Source organism: Rhipicephalus microplus, chromosome X (genome assembly GCF_043290135.1).
Source record: "Rhipicephalus microplus isolate Deutch F79 chromosome X, USDA_Rmic, whole genome shotgun sequence".
Lineage (NCBI taxonomy): Eukaryota > Metazoa > Arthropoda > Arachnida > Ixodida > Ixodidae > Rhipicephalus > Rhipicephalus microplus.
Genome location: NC_134710.1, coordinates 173,164,928 through 173,186,654, shown reverse-complemented (window position 1 = coordinate 173,186,654; position 21,727 = coordinate 173,164,928). Strand labels below are relative to the sequence as shown.

The following is a 21,727-nucleotide window of genomic DNA, read 5'->3' as shown; positions in this document are numbered from 1 at the left end:
GTTCAATAAACGCGTGCTAAAACGTCTGAGACACTCTATAATATTAAGAAGAGCCTCATTCAAATAAGCGAAAAACTTCAATTTCAAATTAAAAAACTATTCTGCCTGAAAAGAAGACAGAATGAAAACTTTGGTGTGATTTATCGGCAGGTGCATATAGATGAGCCATGTGCATTTCCATTTGTCTACACGTAACACAACCAAGGAAGGTTCTAGTTGTTTTGCCGCCTCTTTTGATGCCGTGTAATATTAGAACATTGAAATTCATGTAATTTATTGATATGTGGGGTTTAACGTCCCAAAACCACCATGTGATTATGAGAGAGGCCGTAGTGGAGGGTGGAGGGCTCCGAAAATTTCAACCATCTGGGGTTCTTTAACATGCAACCAAATCTGAGCACACGGGCCTACAACATTTCCGCCTTCATTGGAAATGCAGCTGCCACAGCCGGGATTCAATCCCGTGAACTGCGAGTGAGCAGCCGAGGACCTTAGCCACTAGACCACTGCGGCGGGGCATTGAAATTTATGACGATGGGAGGCATTTCTTATAAGAAAATATGAAACTCATTAAACTGTGCCCGAAATACCCATATATTCAATGCTACCAATGTCGTTCCAATGCTGCCAAAGTAATTCCGTAAATTGCCTCAAAATTCTTTAAAGCGCGTTTTTAAACTCAAGCACGGCGATGAAGCACACTTGGCAGAAGACGACGACGAAGCTGATGGCAGCCTCGCGCGGCCTGCAAGACAAGATTGATGCCTTTGAGAAAAAGGCTGGAAACACCATCATGTCTGCAGATAATGGCGGCCAGCAGCTCGCCGGGGCTCAGCCGGATAGCGCAGCCGAAGCCGTCGCCCCGGCACCAGGCTCCGCGAGCACTGCAGATGGGCCGGCTGCCACCAACGTCTCTCGACGACATCAGGTGCTGGCACGCACCCTCATAAAAGCGTTCAAGTCTGCTGATAAAACGCCTATGGGGATTACGACGCGGTCACGTCTCATATGCGGATGCCCCATGACACCAGAAAGAGGCTTTCTTCGGTACGTGTCTCTCTCTAACTCTCACAGTGTCGACTGTATTTGTCTGCAAAGTAAGGCAGGCGCTGCGCCATGCTCCCAACCGGGCTTCAGAAATCAGGTGCCTTCTAACCACTACCACCACCGTTGAAAAGTTCACGTCACCGAAAACTGCCGAGAAATCGGCATGAAGGTGGAACTGATATGGCTGGCATGACTGTCCGATATGGTTTGGTACAGTGAATGTTCTGTTCCCGGATGGTACGAGTTTGGGAATCACCGACCGCTGTTAACAATTTCACTCTCATATACCATCTTAAGAAAGCTAATTTGTCAATTGCACTGCATCCTCTGTAGAGGCGTTTACGGCATAAACAAGGTAGTGAATATCTACCTGTTTCGGCTAGTTCGCAATTTGCTATAGGCACGAAAAAAAGAATGTCACGCAGTTATAAAATGTGTCGCAAATGCGGCTTAAGAAAAAGAATTAAATCCGCGAATCAGTACGGCACCAAGTAGCAACAGTGGCGTGAACTTTATGATAATGCGAACATTGCTGATGACACTCGCTTATTAACCAAGGGGAGAGTGTTTTAACGTTGTCATTATATTTATGGTGACAGAGGACCTGCCTTTGGAAGCTCAATAATGAAAATCCGCATACTTAGTCTCACAAATGTCAGTATGACATAGCTTGTATTATTTCAGAAGAAGAATCATCTCGCTTCTATCACATTTCCAGAAACTTTATCACTCAACATCTTTGTTCACTGCATGCCACATCAGGGCCGCCCATCGTATCTTTTCGCGTCTTGATCACCCCTTTAAAGTGCAACCCGTTTTTGCTCGCACTAACTTCTTAAGTAAATCCCCCTTTTTCTCGCACTATATCATTGGAGCAAGCTACCTTACGACATCGTTTCTTCTCTAAATCATGAAGATTTCCTAAATAATCTTAAAAGTTATCTTAATGAACACTAATAATGTTTTTGTGTATATCTTTTCGTGGTTATTCTTTGCAGACTGTATTTCAATCAGCAAGAATTATCCTTTTTATTGTAACGTTTTCTTGTTGTTTGAGCGTTGCAAAAAACTTTTCCTTTGAGTTGTTTTCCCTGTTCCTTCTTTTCTTCATCTTTTTTATATAGTACTTTTCTTTTATCAGTGTTTCATTAGGGCTCTGTTATGTAATGGTATGTTTAAATATGTATGAAAGTTTGTACTAAAGTATAGCATATTTATATCTATTGATATCAAATGTTTTATTTTTGTTGAAAATGTTTGATGCACTTGTAACAACTTTATTGTATTATAACTTCCTTATGTACTGCCTACTCAGGCCCTTAAGGTATTTGAATAAAAAAAATTGATAGCCTGTTACAAATCATTACAATGACATATGGCTCGTCTAGAAGAAAAAAAATGACCGACATTAAAGTCTGAGAGAATGAAGATGTAGAGGGCTCGGGCCGGTTCATGATTAAGATAATTTCTGTTTGCTAGAGGCGAATTATGCCGAGCATAAATAGTTGCATTCTCGAAAGTGCGCGTGTTTTAAAACTCGAAATATCGAATTGAATCAAACGAAAATTTAAAACGACGGGCTTCTAATATATATTGAATATAATAAGAAATACTCTTGATTTTGAACGAATAAAAGGAAATTAAAGAGCTCCATGAAATATGTTGGGTAACAACATGTTAATTTTATTGTTTCATACATGAAATATATTAGCGAATGACTATCTTCTCAAATTAATGAGCACCTTGTCTACGTCTTATCATGGTCCCAGCTTGTATACTTGTGCGCCAAAAGGATAAATCAGATACAACATGGTGAAAAGTCTACATTCGTTCAACTCAGAATCTCGCAAATATGAAGCATCAAAAAAAATTGCAATGTACCGCGAGCAACAACTGAGTAGAAAGATTTGTGTGCAACTGTGAAGTATAGTTTCGAATGCATGTTTCTGTAGAGCGGTTTCGACAACACCTCGCACTGAGTGCGCACGATGTCTTTAGCGGAAGTTGCACGCACAGTCGCAGCAGGCTGCAACAGGCCGCGGGAGACGGAGCCGCCACCCCGCAGCCGTCTCGACAGATGATCGTGCTGCGAGGCCTGGTAGCGCTGGCCGCTTTCTTGGCGGCCGCTTCGTTCCTGCTCAGTGCCATGTTCCTGGCACAGTCGCTACGCTCGGAGCGCACCCGCCTGATGCAGAAGTTGGAGATCCCGCCGCCGGACCCCAAGCAGGCCCCGGTTGCGTACATGCCACCTGCACAAGAGTACGCCTTCGCATGCCCCGTGCGACGTTAATATAACAACTGAACGTACAGTCAACCACAAAGGTTTACGGTCAACGTGAGCGCGCGCCAAGCTGCCTTTCCACGTCACCTAGTGGTGCGCCATCTTCCGTCGACCACATTGCTAGGCCTGAAACGGCTCTTCACGTTATTCACTATAACCTTTCAATTTTCGCCGCCTAGTGCATTGTTATTTCACAGTTTCCACGTGAAGCGCTTATCTGTAGTATGGCCATCACATTTCTATTTTGATTGATATGTGGGGTTTAACGTCCCAAAACCACCGTATGAATATGAGAGACGCCGTAGTGGAGGGCTCCAGAAATTTCGACCACCTGAGGTTCATGCACCCAATAAGAGCACACGGGCCTACAACATTTGCGCCTCCAACGGAAATGCAGCCGCTGCAGCCGGGATTCGAGCCCGCGACCTGCGGGTCAGCAGCCGAGTACCTTAGCCACTAGACCACTGCGGCGGGGCCAACATTTCTATTTTCATAGCAGGATCAAAGCTATCACGGCGTGCCTCGAATGGTGTTTCGTTGGCCACGTATCACTTTGTGATAAAGACTGCGACTGATAACAGTTATGCGCATACACTGCTCTCGAGGCAGAAGCACGCAGACACAGATGCAGAAAAGCACGCGTCACGTTAAAAAAGTGAAAGGCGAGAATTGTTGGTACCCAATCAGAAGAGACAGGCCAGAGATTAAGGGAGGGCTCGGCCGCTGCGCTTCAGCCTATCGCCGTTGACATAGCGGAAGTGTCGCAAAAAGGCTTTTTGCCACGCGCTCGCGTGGTCCGTAAACGTTTGTGGTCAACTGTACGTGGCCTGGTTTAGCCTGGTGTAGTTTGTATCGTGGCAAAGAGATGTTCCGTCACTCGATCCGTTCGCCTCGCGTTTCCCCGCCGATAGTGGTGAAAACACCGGTTTTGGACGGAGTGTTGCGTTGTTCTATGCCTCCGCAACAAGGACACGCAGCCAGGGTTGCCGTTGAGCAGGCTTGAAAAGCAGCCTGATTTCCAGCTTGAAGTAGTCAAAGTGCCAAGCCATTTCACTCTATCGCCAAACTGAATGAAATCGGTATTATGACTAGAGTTTTAATTATTGCACAATATGAATTGAGATAAGGGAAAACATTGAAAGAAGATATTATTGTTTGCTCTTGCTTTGTCTTCAAGCCACAGGTGAGAAAATGTTTCATTTATTTATTTATTTATTTATTTATTTGTGTAAAGCGAGTCCAAGAGCATTAAAGAGGAGAGTGGATCAAACGTAAACAACTAAAAAGATGAATACAGCAAGTAAAAAAGGACAATAAACCGACTTCAAACAGACTAGTTAGTGTTTGTGCAATTGTGATTACTGCGTAACAAACACGAAGATTATCAATGAGTAAAGTAACCCTCGTATTCACAAACGCTCCTCGACTCGACTTCCACCCTTCACTTGACAGAGTTTAGCACTGTGCCACCACTCGGCTGAAAATGACGCTTCGCTACTCAAGAATCGCAGCAGATTATTGCTGATATACAGTGACTTGCCGTGCCTAGAGACGGCGCTCCCATCGGCCTTCTCAAGTGAAGGTGAAGCGCTGAGTGAAGGGACGTTCTAGAATACGGGGGTAAGTGCATTCGTTTCTTGCGCGTGTTAGGAAATCTTCGGGTTTTATAGCATAGAATGCCTACCTCACAGCGATAACCAAAGTAGTAGGACATAAAATGCGGTGATGCAATAAACGCATAGCTCGGCATACTCACTCATGAGTACACTCACTCACACTCATTCATACTCATTTGAACGTGGTGAGTGTGAGTATGAGTGAGTACTGATGAGTATGAGTAGGAGTGAGTAGAACGTGAGTGAGTACTCATGAGTATGAGTAAGAGTGAGTATGAACGTGAATGAGTACTTTCAGTGTGAGTACAAGTGAGTTTGAGCGTGGTTGAGTACTCATGAGTGTGAGTAGGAGTGAGTATGAACGTGAGTGAGGGCTTTGAGTGTGACAAGGAGGGAGTATGAACATGAGTGAGTACTCATGAGTGCGAGTAGGAGTGAGTATGAACGTGAGTGAGTACTCTGAGTGTGAGTAGGAGTGAGTATGAACGTGAGTGAGTATTCTGAGTGTGACAAGGAGGGAGTATGAACATGCGTGAGTACTCATGAGTGCGAGTAGGAGTATGAACGTGAGTGAGTACTTTGAGTGTGAGAAGGAGTGAGTATGAACGTGAGTGAGTAGGAGTGAGTGTGAGTAGGCGTCAGTATGAACGCGAGTGAGGGCATATGAGTGGGAGTAGACGTGAGTATGAACGTGAGTGAGGGTGAAGGCTGAAAAAATTGTGGTGAGTGAGTGTCAGTGAGTAGTCTCTCAAAGTGCCGACCTATGAATACACGTGTCCTAAGGGCGCTGTGGTGGTATATACTATGAAATTATTCGAAGTGGAAAAACATTTTGATGCACTCTATGAAACGGAGGGAGAAAGACTGTATTTCGTGACTTTTAATCTAGCAGCGCGATTTGGTTAGAGTATCACATTCTTTCTGCTTACATTACGTGCGAATTGAATATCAATGCAAACATTGAAATACTCATAACAAGTGACACCCCGCCGTGGTGGTCTAGTGGCTAAGTCACGCGGCTGCTGACCCACAGGTCACGGGATTGAATCCCGGCTGTGGTGGCTGCATTTTCAATAGAGGCGAAAATGCTGTAAGCCCGTGGCCTCAGATTTCGGTGCACGTTAAAGAACCACAGGAGGGTCGATATTTCCGGAACCCTCCACTATATAATCATATAGCGGTTTTGGGACGTCCAACCCCACATGTCAATCATAACAAGTGACAAGTTCTAATGCAAGGCTGTTCAAGAGGTAAATAGGATGACTGTTAGTGTTTCGGGCGACACGAACAGACTTGAACTTCGTGATAGTTTCATAAACCATATTTAGCCCCAGGTGGCAGAGCAATTGCGTCAGAATGGTTAGCACGTACAACATCAGTGTACCAGAACATAGTTATGTAGGACAGACTTCTTGCCAGAGTAATTTTGAAATAATCCAGCTGACAAGCCAGAAGGCACACTAAACATTTGTTGAGCTTGCATTGAGTGATGCAAATATCGGACAATGAAGAAGACCACAGGAGGCGGACATTTAAGCTGTTCTTCCTTAATCCAGACACTGAAATTGATTATTAAATTTATCACAATAGCAGACCAGCTTCATTTTCTTGTAGATTTACATGATAATAATAATTGTTGGTGTTTACCCTCACCAAACTACAATATGATAATGAGAGGCACCATACCGTGGAAGGTACCGGAAACTTCGATCATCCGGTCTTCTTCAACATTCCCTGACGTCGCACAGTATATACGGGTCTTTCGCATATCACCTCCTTTGAAATTCAGCTGTCGCGGCGGCGATCGAACCAACGACCTTGAATTGGGTCAGCAGCAGAGCACCGAAATCACTACATCACCACGGTGGTAATAAGAAAATTGGCTACTAAGTGCGCCAACACAGATTGTCAGTGTAGCCAAAGTCACCGCCATGGCGCCAACCTCGAATTTTCATAACCAGATGGGGTCCTAAAGTAGCCAAATGGGCGCAAAGTAGGCACCAACGGCAACACTGCACGCACCACGTCCCGGTTCGTTGTTTCTGTGTGCATGTGTACGTGTACGTTATAATATATACAATGAACATGACATACTGTTCACTCAAACCGGCTCAGATGAGAACATGTAAAGCACTGATGTTATGAAAGAAAAAAAAAGTTCTGTAGACCAGATTGATTGATGTGTGGGGTTTAACGTCCCAGAACCACCATATGATTATGAGAGACGCCGTAGTGGAGGGCTCCGGGAATTTCGACCACCTGAGGTTCTTTAACGTGCACCCAAATCTGAGCACACGGGCCTACAACATTTCCGCCTCCATCGGAAATGCAGCCGCCGCAGTCAGTTCTGTAGACCTAGAGGCAATGCCTGCGGGTGTTTTTCGTGCTCAACTACTTCTTGCGCAAGAATTTCTCAGACAAATGACGAAACATGCACGCACAGGCCCGAACATCTAATAGAATTTATTATCAAGGTGAGACATACATGTATACGCGTTTGTGACAGAACAACAGAGCCAATGACTCCGCTGTGCAGTGTACTGGCGCGCATCAGCTAACAACTCCCTCAGATGTAGCGTCACCTCCAAGAAGGCTGTTTACTTTGTTAACAATATCGAGGTCCTGCTCACGCAACTGCTACCCTCACGTTGCGTCTGAGCTGCCTCCATAATCTCACCCGTGCGCCGATCAGTGTGATGGAAAACAGCAGTGCACCGCTGTCACACAGGTCCCGTTAATTAGGGAGGCTATCGCCGGGCTAATTCCAAGGGCCGAAGTATCGGCCCCCCGAACCGCACCACGAAAGCGTGGACAATTTAGAAGTGGTCCTTTTTGGCGCGCCAGCGGACGCCGGCTGTGGCCCAAAGAACAAGTCAGAGCCGAGAGTTGATAAACAAACAAAATTATATTCTCAATAATGGCAGATCGAAAACAATACACAAGAATGCACACTCCACAATAGTTGCATACAATATGTCACCAATCAAACAACGTACTACACAGTACAATCAGCCACACTCGAAACAACGGACCCAGACAACAATACGCACTACAATGCAGTCGAATGCATCGAACAACCAAGACACTTAAAGACTAAAGAGATAGGAAATCTATTCAGTCCAAAGTTCTTGGAACAAAAGTCTGGATGATACTCTTCCGAGAATCACTCACTCAAAGTCCAGCGTTGTTGTCGTTCCGCTGCCCCTTGAAGTTTCTCTTCCAGGAAACCTCGCGTCTTCAGTTGGCCTCTCTCCAAGCTTCAAACTTCTTCGCCGGAAACACGTCGGCTTCACACACGCAGCTGTTGCCACGCGTCTTCGCTCGATAGCGGTAGACACACGCTCTTGCCTGTAGCTCGAGCCTTCACCCCTCAGGTGGAAATCCTCCTCTTCTTCTCCTGCGTTGTCGCTACGGACAAAACCTTCGCCGACTACACGGCGGAATCCCTACGCGCTCTGGCGCTAACTTCCATCTTCTCCTCCGAAGTTTCTCTTCCAGGAAACTTCACGTCTTCTCCTGCTTTGTCCCTACGGACAAAACCTTCGCCGACTACACGGCGGGATACCCTACGCGCTCTGGCGCTAACTTCTGTCTTCTCCTGCTTTCTCGTCTCGGCTGCTCGATTAAATACCTTCCGCGCGAGATTCCAGAAGGTTCTCGTCATTTCGTCGGCGCGATACGCAGCGAAGGCTGGGGAGAGGGCGAGACGGTTCGAATGCCCTCCGCGTCGGATGACTCAACTCGGTATGACCACGCCCCTTTCCCTCTAGAAAAATCGAGTGCTTGCTCGGCCGCCGTTGTGGGATGAGGAGGTTCGTCGGCGAAGCCACGCTTCCGCGGGGAGAGGGAGCGTGCCCGGGGAGCTTGTTTTCTTTTTTCTTTTTCTTTTATCGTTGACCTCGCGGCGTCACTCCGGCGTTTCGTCGCGAGGAGTTGGCGGCGCGCTCTTTTTTGAGCGCTCGTTCTGTGACAACCGCTCGTAAAACAGATTGCACTCACAATCGTGGTAATGAATAGCCAAATTCCCATCACTGCCTCTGTCCACTCTGTTCGCGTGTTCGTTAAGGCGGTGGTTCAAACAGTGACCTGTTGGCTCAATATAACGCGCAGATATGACAACTTGCACGCCGACTTTAGCACCAATCTTTTTGAGATTGTGCGTGATGCCATCCATGTCGTGGATCATAGCCACCACATCAGGGGGTGTCCTGATGGTTCCGCTGATTGTCCTTTTCACCTAGTTGAGCCGCAGCTTTCTTTTGCATCATACTAGTAGTACAGCATCAGTCCCTCCCACAATCATATCTTGCGTGTGACCAGCCGACGTAAGGCGAGGTACTTACGCGTTGAAACTTTGATCCAAGCAGTGCTTGCATATCTTACTGAGCCCATTGTTCAGATCCTAGCTGATTATGACTCCCTCGATCAATTTGGGGTAAGTGAATCTAAAGCAGAGTAGTCGTTTTTGTCTACGTGGTTCGTACACCCAACGTATATACGTGTCTTTTGGAAACATGAGGCAGATAGATGTCTAAGAACCTGAACAGCCTTGATCGGGCAACTCGTGCGTGACCACTAGGGGTGTTAGATAGGCTACGAATATTGCGAACGTCTGAGCCACATTACAGGAAAAAAAACATCGTAAGCACTTTTAGCATAACCAAAAATTTGTCAACATAACGAAACAGGCTTGGGTCTTCTAACGTGTCATCATTGAACTCTGTCCAAATGTGCCATCAAAATGTTGCTCAGTACAGGTGCAACGCCCCGGAACCCATACTATTCCTTTCTTCTATATATATATATATATATATATATATATATATATATATATATATATATATATATATATATATATATATATATATATATATATATATATATATATATATATATATAGAGAGAGAGAGAGAGAGAGAGAGAGAGAGAGAATATATCATTCAGGGGAAAGTATACGTTCAGGTATAGCGCCAATAGATCTAGAAAATACTGAACAGATATTCCACACTCGTTCTGAAACGATACTGCACCAGAAATCGAAAATGACTCAACACAGGTTAATACCAGTTAATGTTAGACTTACTACAAGTATTTAATATATCTATACTGAGAACGCATTGAATCCTACACTACTTGTTCGGAATTCCTGGTACCGAACGCGTCATCCGTTTCCAATAACGTCAAGTTAGAGTGCGAAAGCCGCACGCGTCTGAGTTCCTGGGTTAAATCTTTCGCTTCCCTTTTTTTTAGTATAGATATAGATACATGTTTACAGGCGCGAAAATCAGAGTCAGTAGGGTTTTATGCTTTCGTAACAATCCCAGCAAAAGGAAAACGCCAACCCCGCTGCCCTCCTCGTGCAATTGTACCAGGCGCAGGTTGCTATCTTTAGAGAAGGATGTCACCTTCTTTACGGTTAGGCAAATTATAGAGGCCGACATCGCATGAAAACATCAGCATCCTCTGTTTCTTTCTCAATATACGGCGCCAGGCTTGACACTTGCCGTACAATGGAATTAAAGTGTTGGAGCCGATGGGTTTGGCTGCACGAAACACTACGGTACGATACTCAGCTTATGACACACTATAGTCTGGCAAAACAATGCGGCTGTCAATGTACACGCTGTCACCTGAAATGGCTGTAAACGGTCGTAGCAGGGTCTTTAACAAAAAATGTTCCGCTATGAATCCAATTTGCACGTTGCGCTCTCGTCACCTTAACATGGGAAGGCGCCCGCTGAAGCTGCAGCTCATGGTAGAATACATCTTGGTTGAAACGACCTTGCTTTTCACATTCTGAACGTAGCATCTTGCACACGAAAATGCCATGGTTGACGGAGGGCCTGTCGCCACCGAACACGTCACACACTTCGTACAGTTGTCTCCGGCGAAGGCAATACGCCTACACCAGAGGCGAATGCGTGCTCTCCAGGCTATGCGTCGCCACTAGTCCAGTTGTAGCTGAGAAAGAAAAATGTGGCATAAAACACAGGAGCCATGCAGTGCGTTGACTGCATGAAAAAAATCGTGTACAAGTTACCACTTTCATGTGGACAGCCTTCGGGACTTTGTCAACACTGGGCAAACAAGTCGCTGTTTGAACCACGGCGAACGTGCGGACAGGGTGGAAAGTAGCAGGGATGAAAATTTGGCTGTTCATTGCCATGAGTGTGGGTGTAATCTGTTGTGTGAGTGGTGCACAGCTGTTTCCCAAGACGCTCAACAGCGCACACGTGAGATTGTGAAGACTGTCCAGATGTGACGTGAGGGCAGCAGTTACGTCAGCAAGACCTCAATATCATTGAAAAAGAAGAAAATGACCTTCTTGGAGAGGGCATTCCGGAGGAGTGAATAGCTGATGCGCGCTAGTGTACACTCTGCACCTGGCTCGGTATCATGAACAGGCACGTACTTCCAACTGAATTTATTACTCCTATATAATGTATGTGTGTTGTGTGTGTGTTTGTGTGTGTTTTGTGTGTTTGTGTGTGTTGTGTGTGGTGTGTGTGTATGTTGTGTGTGTGTTTTTGTGCTTGTGTTTTGTGTTTGTGTGTGTTGTGTGTGTGTGTTTTGTGTGTGTGTGTGTTTGTGTGTGTTGTGTGTGTGTGTTGTGTGTGTTTGTGTGTGTATTGTATGTGTGTATGTGTGTGTGTTTGTGTGTGTATTTGTGTGTGTTGTGTGTGTATGTTGTGTGTGTGTTTTCTTGTGTTTGTGTGTGTTGTGTTTGTGTGTGTGTGTTGTGTGTGTTGTGCGTGTGTGTGTGTCGTGTGTGTTTGTGTGCGCGCGTGTGTGTGTTTGTGTGTGTGCTGTGTGTGTGTGTGAGAGAGAGAGATAGATAGATAGAGAGAGAGAGAGAGAGAGAGAGAGAGAGAGAGAGAGAGAGAGAGAGAAAGAAATGTTTCGACCTTTGTTGAAGAAATTTTTGTGTAATAAATAGCTGAGCATGGAGCACCAACTACCAACTAGCTCGAACCCACACCTTGTTCATCTATTTTTCTGGCCAGTAAAATAACTGGAACGTCTCACACTGAGCCTTGAGAGCAAGTCTTATCGTTACGGCAACTGAACGGGTGCTCTGTTTTTCTACCGTGTGGCACGTTTGATGACGCGTGAAGGCAAACGGCAACAAGTGCCGCTTCGCAATGTCAGTTCCAACAGTTGCTTTCTGAGTTTTATTCACTCCGGGAGGCGTAATTGGATGTGTTCGCACTTAGAGTCAGTGAGTGCTGCTTCTTGGGCGACTTTTAATAACATACTCGTTGCGCTTTGAATTCATGGACAAGGTGAGGACCGCAGAACACGCACTCACCATGTTGTTTTAGTTGCAATACTTTTGTCGTGTTTTCTAAAGCGCAACCTAAGGAGTACGTCGTTTTCTTTTTCAAATTCGAAGCATTTCTTAGCAAGCTTCAGTGACTTAGAGCGTATCTATCTCTCTATCTATCAACCCACTTTTGTTTGGGTGCTCTCGTGGTCACCCCCTTAAAATGGCGTGAACCAAAATTATCATGAGAGGGTAAGATGTTTGACGAATATGACGCACTGGTCGAGACATGCATAATGTCACAATCTTGTCACGTACGTCGTCAAACATTTGCCGCCAGACAGTGGCACATACCCATGCTTAGGTATTTGCCACTCGTATGCGGGTATGTGCCACGAGAACACACACGGTCAATTTTAATGCGCGAGCGTAAAAAAATACCTGACATTGGTAGCGTAGTCCTGACAAATGCAAAGAATAAGTGTTAAAGTCTTAGCTGGAATCAAACCCAAACATTCTGCGTGGTAATGAAGCATTTTACCCTAGAGCTACGCCAGGTCTCAGAAGTACTTTTACGCTAACCTTCGTAAAACATCAGTAGTGGTTGCAGTGCTGCCTACAAAATTTTATAAACATTACATATGTACTCCTTTGATACAGCCGTCACGTCAGGTTAACGTCAATTGTGGTTAGTTGCCTTGCGCTGAAGTTGATTTATTTAGCAGTGTCCAGGGCCAGCGTCCTCGCGAGCATCAGCGCTTCATATTAGCTTCTGGTGTCGCTAATACGCATGTTACAGCTGGCATCGTTGCGCAAGTTCAAGCAACTGATTATATAAACATGTGCAACTCTTCAACATATATCTGTGCGTGCAACACTTGTACATATATTTAGCGTCATTTGATCCCGTGTCGCTCAATGAAAAAAATTTCAACATGGTCACCTTCCCTCCGCATGCTTCGCATAACGTCGATTCGCAGGTGCGTGGGATCTGCTGATTTTATTGACCACTTTGCACCTATGACAAAGTTTTCTAGTGCTCAAACGCCATTACATTCGCAATCGACATTCTATGGGCCGGTTCTGAACTCCTTTATTTATGAGCCCCTTTCATACCCCCTACTACTCTTATATTAACCACCATTGCTATAAACCCTTGCTATAGATGCGATTCCTGGTACAGATAAGATTCCTGCTAATGCTGAACCAGTGGACAAAGAGGCGGTGGGTAGACGAGCCGGATACGGTAAGCACTGAAGCAATATTGCAATGCTCATCGTGTCGAGTGGTGTTTTCCGTGTTTTGACGGCCACGCAGCCTCTCAGTGAGGTGGTACCAGTGGCATTTTAGACGTCTGTGAGTGACAATGTGCGCAGTTGAAAGATGTCCTCAAATATATTATGGGGTTTACATAAGACTGTGCAATGTTGTGGTAAAAAATAAATGAGCCCAGGGCTTGAGGAATGAGGAAGTCTGTTTCATTGTTTTCGATTAGCTTTCCCTGAACACAACAGGTGCATAGTTTGCTCGTCACTGTTGCGCCGTCACCAACAACTTAAACACTTCCTGAACGCGCAGAACCAACGCGGAGCCAGTCCACGTGAAGCGGCACAAGCGTCGTCACAGCAGACGCAGGCGGTTGCCTCTCGCAGAGCCGGGAACGCCGGCGTCCGGCCCTCGTCGACGTGAAGACGAGGCGACCGACGCCGAGGACCCTAGCGTCGTCTGAGTTCTTCATCGCGTTGCTACTGGCGCGTGTGTGGGCTCATCAAGATGTGACGCCTGAAGCTCGTACCGTTCGCTACGCGTACGTCTGTTCGTGACGCTACGGAGAGACTTGCAGTGCTTTAGAAACGCCTGTTGCTGAACTTTGACACCAACTCGTGCCATGGTACCGTAAACAGAAACGTGTAACGCTACGCCTATAGCCCTCTGGTATGGCTTGATGCATTACAGCAAGTGTACGTCCCCATGGGCCACCTACTCGTAACAAAGTATACCCTGCATCATTCGCTCAGCATATTCACTTTCTCTGTTCTGTGTGTCTTTAGTGGCCATAAGCGCATGTATGTGGCATGACGAAGGAGCAAGTTGATATTGAGGTTTTTGTTGCTTAGATGTGGCAATCCACTAGTTCTGCCATGTGAATCGAACAGAAAACTTTTATTGGATGCACTCACATTACCATCTCACTACTATAATCTTCTGAGCATGTTGACTGTATACGCTGTTGCGTCTTGTATGATGACCGGATATGATCTAGCCTTTCAATAACTACTGGAATGGAACAGCTTCTGCTTTTACCCGTATAGCCTTAATTACGTTTTGGATCAACACGCAATACACGCATAACGATTTTAATCAAGATTACCCACTTATGTTATAGTATAAGCCACAAATGCAGTTGCGAATGTAGATTCTCCTTCAAATATTTTCCCGAACTTATCGTACGAGGCTGTTTGAAATATGCCTCGCATTTACAAGCTGCCGTGGAGGTGCAAAAAGCTGATGGTAGCATGGACTAGTCGCGGATCTCTGTATTGAATTAGGTGTTGGCTGTTTACTGGAAACTGTTTGGTGAGTGGTCTTTAGGTGGCTTTTCAATAGGAAAGGGGGAGGAAGGTATTGTGAATATTGCTGGAAGTTGTAGGGCACCGTCTAAATAAACTTTCACCAGAGTTAATGTAGGCGAAAAAAAAAATTGAACAGTCCTCTACCTGTTAGAGGAATGGGGCCAAACGAAGCTTGACGTGGGCGTGCCTGGCCGTCTTTTTTTCTTCTTTTTCTTTTCCGTATTTATTTATTTATTTATTTGTTTATTTACTTTTCTATTTATTTATTTCTCTTTCTTTCTATTGTTTTCTCATTTGTTTCTTTTCCTTTTTTGTTCTTTCTTTCTCCGTTTGTCTCTCTCTTCCTTCTTTCTCTCTGCTCCGCCACGGTGGTCCAGTGGTTTAGGTACTCGGCTGCTTACCCGCAGGTCGCGGGATCAAATCCCGGCTGCGGCGGCTGCATTTCCGATGGAGGCGGAAATGTTGTAGGCCCGTGTGGTCAGATTTGGGTGCACGTTAAAGAACCCCAGGTGGTCGAAATTTCCGGAGCCCTCCACTACGGCGTCTCTCATGATGACATGGTAGTTTTGGGACGTTAAACCCCACAAATCAAATCAATCAATCCTTCTTTCTCTCTTTTTGTCTTCTTTTCTTTCTCTATTTCTTTTTCATTGATACATACTTTCTCTTAACATAAGCGTTCAGTTTCACGATAGCACAGGGCCATTCTCATCGAAAGGCTGAGTTCGGGCTGAACCGGCATGCGTATTTTATGTTTTTTTTTCATGGGATTCAGAACGGCTAACGAAATGAAAATCACGCAATCAGGGAAGTGCAGACTAACAATTCAGTTTTACAGTAGTCGGAATTTTTCTGAAATGCGCGATTCCCGATATCGACCTGACGCGTTTTCCACCAGATCACTTTTATTTCACCCACACGAAATATTTCAATGAAGCGCTGATAACAAGCATGCGGCTTCCCCCCCCCCCCTTTTTTTTTTTAATTTGTATGCATCAAGGCATCCAAATGCAAAAAAAGATCGCATTTGTTTCGCATTTGTATGCTTCAGTTCAGTTGGCATATGAAAAGTATTGGCGCATGGCCTGGTGGTCAAGACACTCGCCTTGGATCTCTCACCAGTGAGAGATCCAAGGATTGGATCTCTCACCTTGACCTTGGATCTCTCACCAGTGAGAGATCCAAGGTCAAACCCCAGCCCCAGAAAGAAAATTTATTTTGATTTATGAATTCTTTAGTTGACGTAGGTTGTGGTGGGCAGGGTGTTTTGGGACACCACAATCACCAGCTTTACATGCAAGTGTAAGACTAAAATACTTTATCTACAGTAAGAATATTATACAGAGCTCACTGCAGGGGAAAGGGCTAAAGGCATTCAGTCTAGGCAAGACCCCTGCCCCTCGATACAAGTCGATACAAGCTCCACTTTAAAATCTCGCTCAAGAAGATACAATAAAATGAAATGCGCCTTCAACGCGCCTGAAGAGACAAGCTCATCCAGTCACACTGAGGCTCGTTTCGAAAGCTATACCTCTGAGTGTGCGAGGGACAAATTAAGTCGCTATATAGTGCCAATGTGAGTGAGTGAGTGAGTGAGTGAGTGAGTGGGCAGTTGCGATTGGCATTGGTCAGACTGAGCAGATGTGAGTGTGACAGTAAACACAGTTACGACGAAGACGGCACGATTCCGTAGTGAACGCTTCGACCTCCATCAAAACAGCCAGTCGGAGAGCGCTCAGCAAAGATGCATTCCAAGATTCTGAAAAAAAAAATAAAAAAATTAGGGGACCCTTAATAAGCTTCGCCTTTAGGAGTTGAACGCAATAGCGACATCCTGTTCGTAGAGCATACTTCAAACACTTAGTGCATGAAACCTTTTTGAATTTGCTATGAACCCACTACGTGGCCTTAAGGGAATAGGCGCAGTAGCAAGTGCATTTTTGTAGTGGGGTACCGGCTTTCAACCACGGAGCCATTTTGATACACACATACTCTGGCACCCGTTGGCAATGAACGCTTGACCACGCATTATTACTGCAATATTTCATGTTGCACTGTGAAGGATTTATACAGGACACGTGTGTTTGTGAAGCATGCAAGCTACTTTCACTGCATTTGCAAGCAGACGAACTTCTTTTCACTTTCTTTTCAAACGGAGGCGAGGCTGTGTGGTAGAACATCCGCTTGTCACACCAGCAACCCTAGTTTGATCCCCACTCACTCTTCAGGTTGTTCTTAGCATCTATTTTATTTCTATCGTTCTAAATTTTTCGGTCACGCATAAGATCATTTTTCGCTCGCAATCAATGACGCCAACGCTGACACCGGAATTTCTGCGAAACGAGCTCTTAAACGTTATCGCGTTAAAAGGTTGGGTGAGGGTATAACATGAAGCGATAATATAGTTTAATGAAGAGCCTCCTGCCCAGTGGCGATGCAAGTGAGTGCGATGCGCTCGCGTTTGCATAACTTCAGAGCAGGGTTAACAGTAAAAGCTCGGAAGAAGTACATGTTTTAGATGGAAATGATAAAACGCATCTTTTTTTTTTGTACTGTTTTGAAGGGCCTTAAAGTTATAAACGTAAATATGCCTTTGTTCTAGTTTAACTGGTAAATGAAGTACTTACTCGAGAAGAGTGCATAGCGTGACCAAGCTTCACTTTGGCAGTTATATCTGACAGATGCGGCACATTCTACGGTTCTCGTGTAAGCGTTTCACCATTATCATCATCATCACGGCTCCTAAATAGTACTATGAGACAAATACAGGCATATTTGTACATCATGAAGATGCTGTCGTTCTGGGATATAAAACCTGAGACGACGACGACGATGACAACAACAACAACAACAATTATTATTATTATTATTATTATTATTATTATTATTATTATTATTATTATTATTATTATTATTATTATTATTATTATTATTATTATTATTATTATTGTCGGCAAGGCAAATGTGATACATAAAGTGACGCACATGAACCGAAAGCACAAAAGAAATCACGAGCAGAGCGACAATCTTTCAAACGTTATCTTTCCACCATTTTCAGTGTTCTGCCTATTGCGTGACTCAAGCACACAGTTCCAAGAAAGTTCCAAGGCTGTGCACCAGCGGCGGCGCAACGCCGCTGAGGCAGAGAATAAGCTCGGAATTCAGGCTCTGAAGCGAAAGCCTAATCGAGAGAGAACGGCCCGGGCGGAGTCTGCTGGATGATCGCGTCCTCCTCTCCAGTATGCGGCTTCTTTTACTTTTAAAGCCGGCCGGCGACCGAACGTTCTCCCTGCTCAAGTGGGGCGATGTTTTCCAACTAAATACTCGCTCTACAAGGCTTCCACGAGTGAACTTCGGGTGTCCAAAAAAATAACCTCCTCCGGCTGATCATTTCTAAAGTCATTCGATGAAAGTACGCTCCGTATGGAAGTGACATCGAAGCGCGCAGACCGAAGTGGCATTTGTGCGCCGGCCAAGTAATATATGGCGTCTAACTCCACGGGCATACTCTCGGGAGAATACTCTCACCTTTCCACTTTCTTCGACACTTTATTCCACCTCCTTCCACGATACCACGACATGCTCGCTTACGTGTTCCGGAAAGTCTATATAGTCGGCATCCGTCGAAAGCAGATAAACACACAAATGCTTAATAGAAAGCTGGAAACTTTCTAACTCGATCTTCTGCAAACTGACCTACAACTTTTTCACTGGAAACTTTCGCCGAGCTTTTTCGCTTCGAAACTTTGAGTGAAGCATGCCTAACTACACAATTAAGAATAAAAATAGTGTGGCATACCAAAGGCAATATTCAAAAACCTCCATTCGTTCGCGTCGTCACAGCCTGTGGTTTTGTCATTTTAAACTACGACCACAGATAGCCCAGAGGACACCCTGCATATAATTAATACCACGTGTAAGTGCATGTCATATATATATATATATATATATATATATATATATATATATATATATATATATATATATATATATATATATATATATATATATATAACAAGTTCGGTTCGTGCCCACGGGAAGTTTATCTTTTCACCAACTTTTCTTTCTTCACATTTTACTTACAATTTGATCTAATGACCTCTCCTATACTTTTCCTTGGCATTATTGTCTTTTAGATTTTTATTGATATTGTGTCAAAACATGGAAAAAATTACGGCATATTCACGGGGTGAATGATGATGAATGGGCGAAGCTCCGGAGGGATTCATCGGTAAACTGTGAATCTTCCGTGTAATTCGCCCAGTCGATCATCATGCAAAGACGTGAGAAACGCTGTGTGTGTATATACACAAATCAACTTTTATTTGTTCTTAGACGATGGATGGCTTGCGATGTCCCTTGCCTCGCGCGCTCGCACATCGAGATTCTGTCTGCGAGCGCGCGCTGCTGCCGCCTTGCGCTCTCTCCGCTGTGCAGCCTTATCCATCCGGCGACTCCGAGCGCGCGCCAACAGCGAACGGATTTTATTACAACGCTCCCCCTAGCGTACGTCGCCGCACTAAATCGAACGATTGCCTTCAACCAATGACACGCGCCATATGTGACATCATTCCTATTTTATAAGATCTCGCGTCTTTCATCAACTACAAGTACCGCTTTCTAGTTTATAACATCTTGCATCTTTTCATCATCAGCTACAAGTACCACCATCTAGTAAACACTACAAGAACTAAACGAGAGGTGGCTACATACAGGAGACGGTACCGCCATCTAGTGAACACTGCAAGAACTAAACTAGAAGTGGCTACATACAGGGGATGGTACCGCCATCTAGTGAACACTGCAAGAACTAAACTAGAGGTGGCTACATACAGGCTACAGGGGACGCACAGCCCACGCCCTAAGGAGCTTCGCCCCTAAAACGAGCCCTTAAGTATCCACTTCTTTCCCTTATTCATTAACGAGGGTCTCGTACTGGCAGACTTGGTGCCTCAGGTTGTATACGAGGGACTATTGGTCGGCTGCCAGCTCGTAACACGTTCACGTGTCACATGACGCCACACAGGCTCATAAAAGAGTGTGCCATACTCGCCGCCATGGCTACAGATGGCGCTGACTGACACTCCCACGTTTAAATTCACATATATACCCAATAAAGTGACTGGGAGGATAGCCGCCGTGGTAGCTCAGTGGTAGAGCATCGAACGTGTCATTCGAAGGTCGCAGGTTCTGTTCCTGCCCCCGGCAAGTTTTCTTTTGACCCGCTTTTCCTTCACATTTAACTTACATTATTATCTAATAACTTTCCCTATACTTTCCTTGGCATTATTGTCTGTTAGATTTCATTGATATTGTGTCAAAACATGGAAAAACGAGCCCATAAGTATCCGTTTCTTTCCCTTATATATATATCATGTTACCTTGTTGGTTGTTGGCCCGTACCCGTATATGTCCCTAAGTAGTTGTAGTTGTCGCAACTTCTCTGCAAGTCTACTTTCGGGGTCCGTATGACGAGTAAGTGTATGCTCTTGGCAGCCACGATGATCTTCCACATGTACATTTTGTCCGTTTACGCAAAATGAGTGAAATACAATATAGACAATCAAGTAAATTTTAATATAGCTGGCAAATGTTTTTTTTTTAAACGGAAGAATAAAATAACCAGGCCTGCACAGGATGCGCAGAACAGTCACAGCGTAAACTGCAATAAATCGTTGAACCCGTGCTAAAACGCGTAAGAGGGCATTTATTGCAGTAAGGCGATAGAACGTAATTCAAGTTGTACACAATTATCAAAAATACAGTGACGTGTGCTTCGTGACTTAAAAAGTGCGTGGAGAAGGACATGTAGCGGGACATCTCACACGTGATTGCTCACGTGAAAGGACTTCTCCGAAAGACTTTTTTACAGTAGAGAGCTGTTAGACTCGAGGTTTTTCGTGTGCCTTACAAAGGGCATTGTGTTCATGATGAACCAGCACACGCTCTCTTCATCTTCGTCCTCTTCTGTTTCGCTCCCAGGACACGTACGCCGATTTGTGCGGTATGGGATGCAATAACTCTGATGGGTGAGATAACGAGTACAGAGAGAGAAAAAGAAAAAGAAATACGGAAAATTCTTCGCAGAAAAAAACTTTGGCAAGGTAGAATTAGAACCCGTGTACCCAGGATTTGAGAAAAGCGTCGTAATCACTCAGGTTCACATGCACGCTAGCGCATTATAGCATAGCCTTGTAATGTGTTTTACAAAAGAGTGGGAAAGGGAAGTGAACGTGAGGAGGAAATGTGAGGGTGATGAAGGAAAGGATGAAGGGAGAACGAATACAGAGAGAGGACGAAATAGAAAAAAGTTATGAAGAGATAAAAAAAGGGTTTAAAGAAACAGATAAAAAAAAGAAAAAAATTCGGCAGATCGCACGCTATATCGGAAGAGGCTTCATGCGAAGCAATCGGCTAGTAATCGTCCATACTACATTTTCTGGCTTTTAGCCAGTCGCTCCGATGTGGATTGACGTGTTTTTGTAAGTGTAGCAGCTGTGTGTACATCGTGGCCTTATCAGGAACATTGAATACGCCGGTGTTTAAATGTAACTTATGGTCCGAGGTAACGTCAACTCCGGTTAGGGCATATCGAAACGAAGTGCACTTCAAGGGGTGGTGATGGGAAATCAGACCCAACTTTCACCAGCGTAATCCTCCGGGGTCAAGCAACGCTTGAATAGAGCTTGCTAAATCACAAGCATACAAATGGAACGCTTAATCGGCTGCCATAAAACCGGAGCCAACATTGGAACCGCAATTGACGGCAACTCCCCAGGACACCTGCGTCACAAGAGTATACATATGTAATATTTATTGCGTTGTTATAAGATTAAATACGCAATAGTGGAACGACATTTGCCGTTCCACCGACGTTATGCCTGCAGGTGCTCTTTATCCAAAGCACTTTCAGAACCTGGCGTAGCTCTGTGGTATAGAATACGTG

General features: G+C 44.8%; 1 protein-coding gene across 1 annotated transcript; it reads left to right on the top strand.

Annotated features, from left to right (window-relative positions):
* The first annotated feature begins 724 nt into the window (after positions 1-724).
* On the top strand, positions 725-14,216 carry LOC142777038 (uncharacterized). Its single transcript, XM_075881341.1, has 3 exons — positions 725-1,047; positions 3,064-3,306; positions 13,787-14,216. The coding sequence occupies exons 1-3, from the start codon at positions 728-730 to the stop codon at positions 13,935-13,937; spliced, it is 714 nt and encodes a 237-aa protein (XP_075737456.1). The 5' UTR covers positions 725-727; the 3' UTR covers positions 13,938-14,216.
* The last annotated feature ends 7,511 nt before the right edge of the window (positions 14,217-21,727 follow it).

What these genes read in the sequence shown, in the direction of transcription:
- LOC142777038 (XM_075881341.1), top strand. Translation starts at nt 728, where the DNA reads ATGGCAGCCTCGCGCGGCCTGCAAGACAAGATTGATGCCTTTGAGAAA. An exon ending in CCAGAAAGAGGCTTTCTTCG is followed by an intron (nt 1,048 to 3,063) that starts GTACGTGTCTCT and finishes TTGCACGCACAG; the next exon opens with TCGCAGCAGGCTGCAACAGG. An exon ending in TACATGCCACCTGCACAAGA is followed by an intron (nt 3,307 to 13,786) that starts GTACGCCTTCGC and finishes CTGAACGCGCAG; the next exon opens with AACCAACGCGGAGCCAGTCC.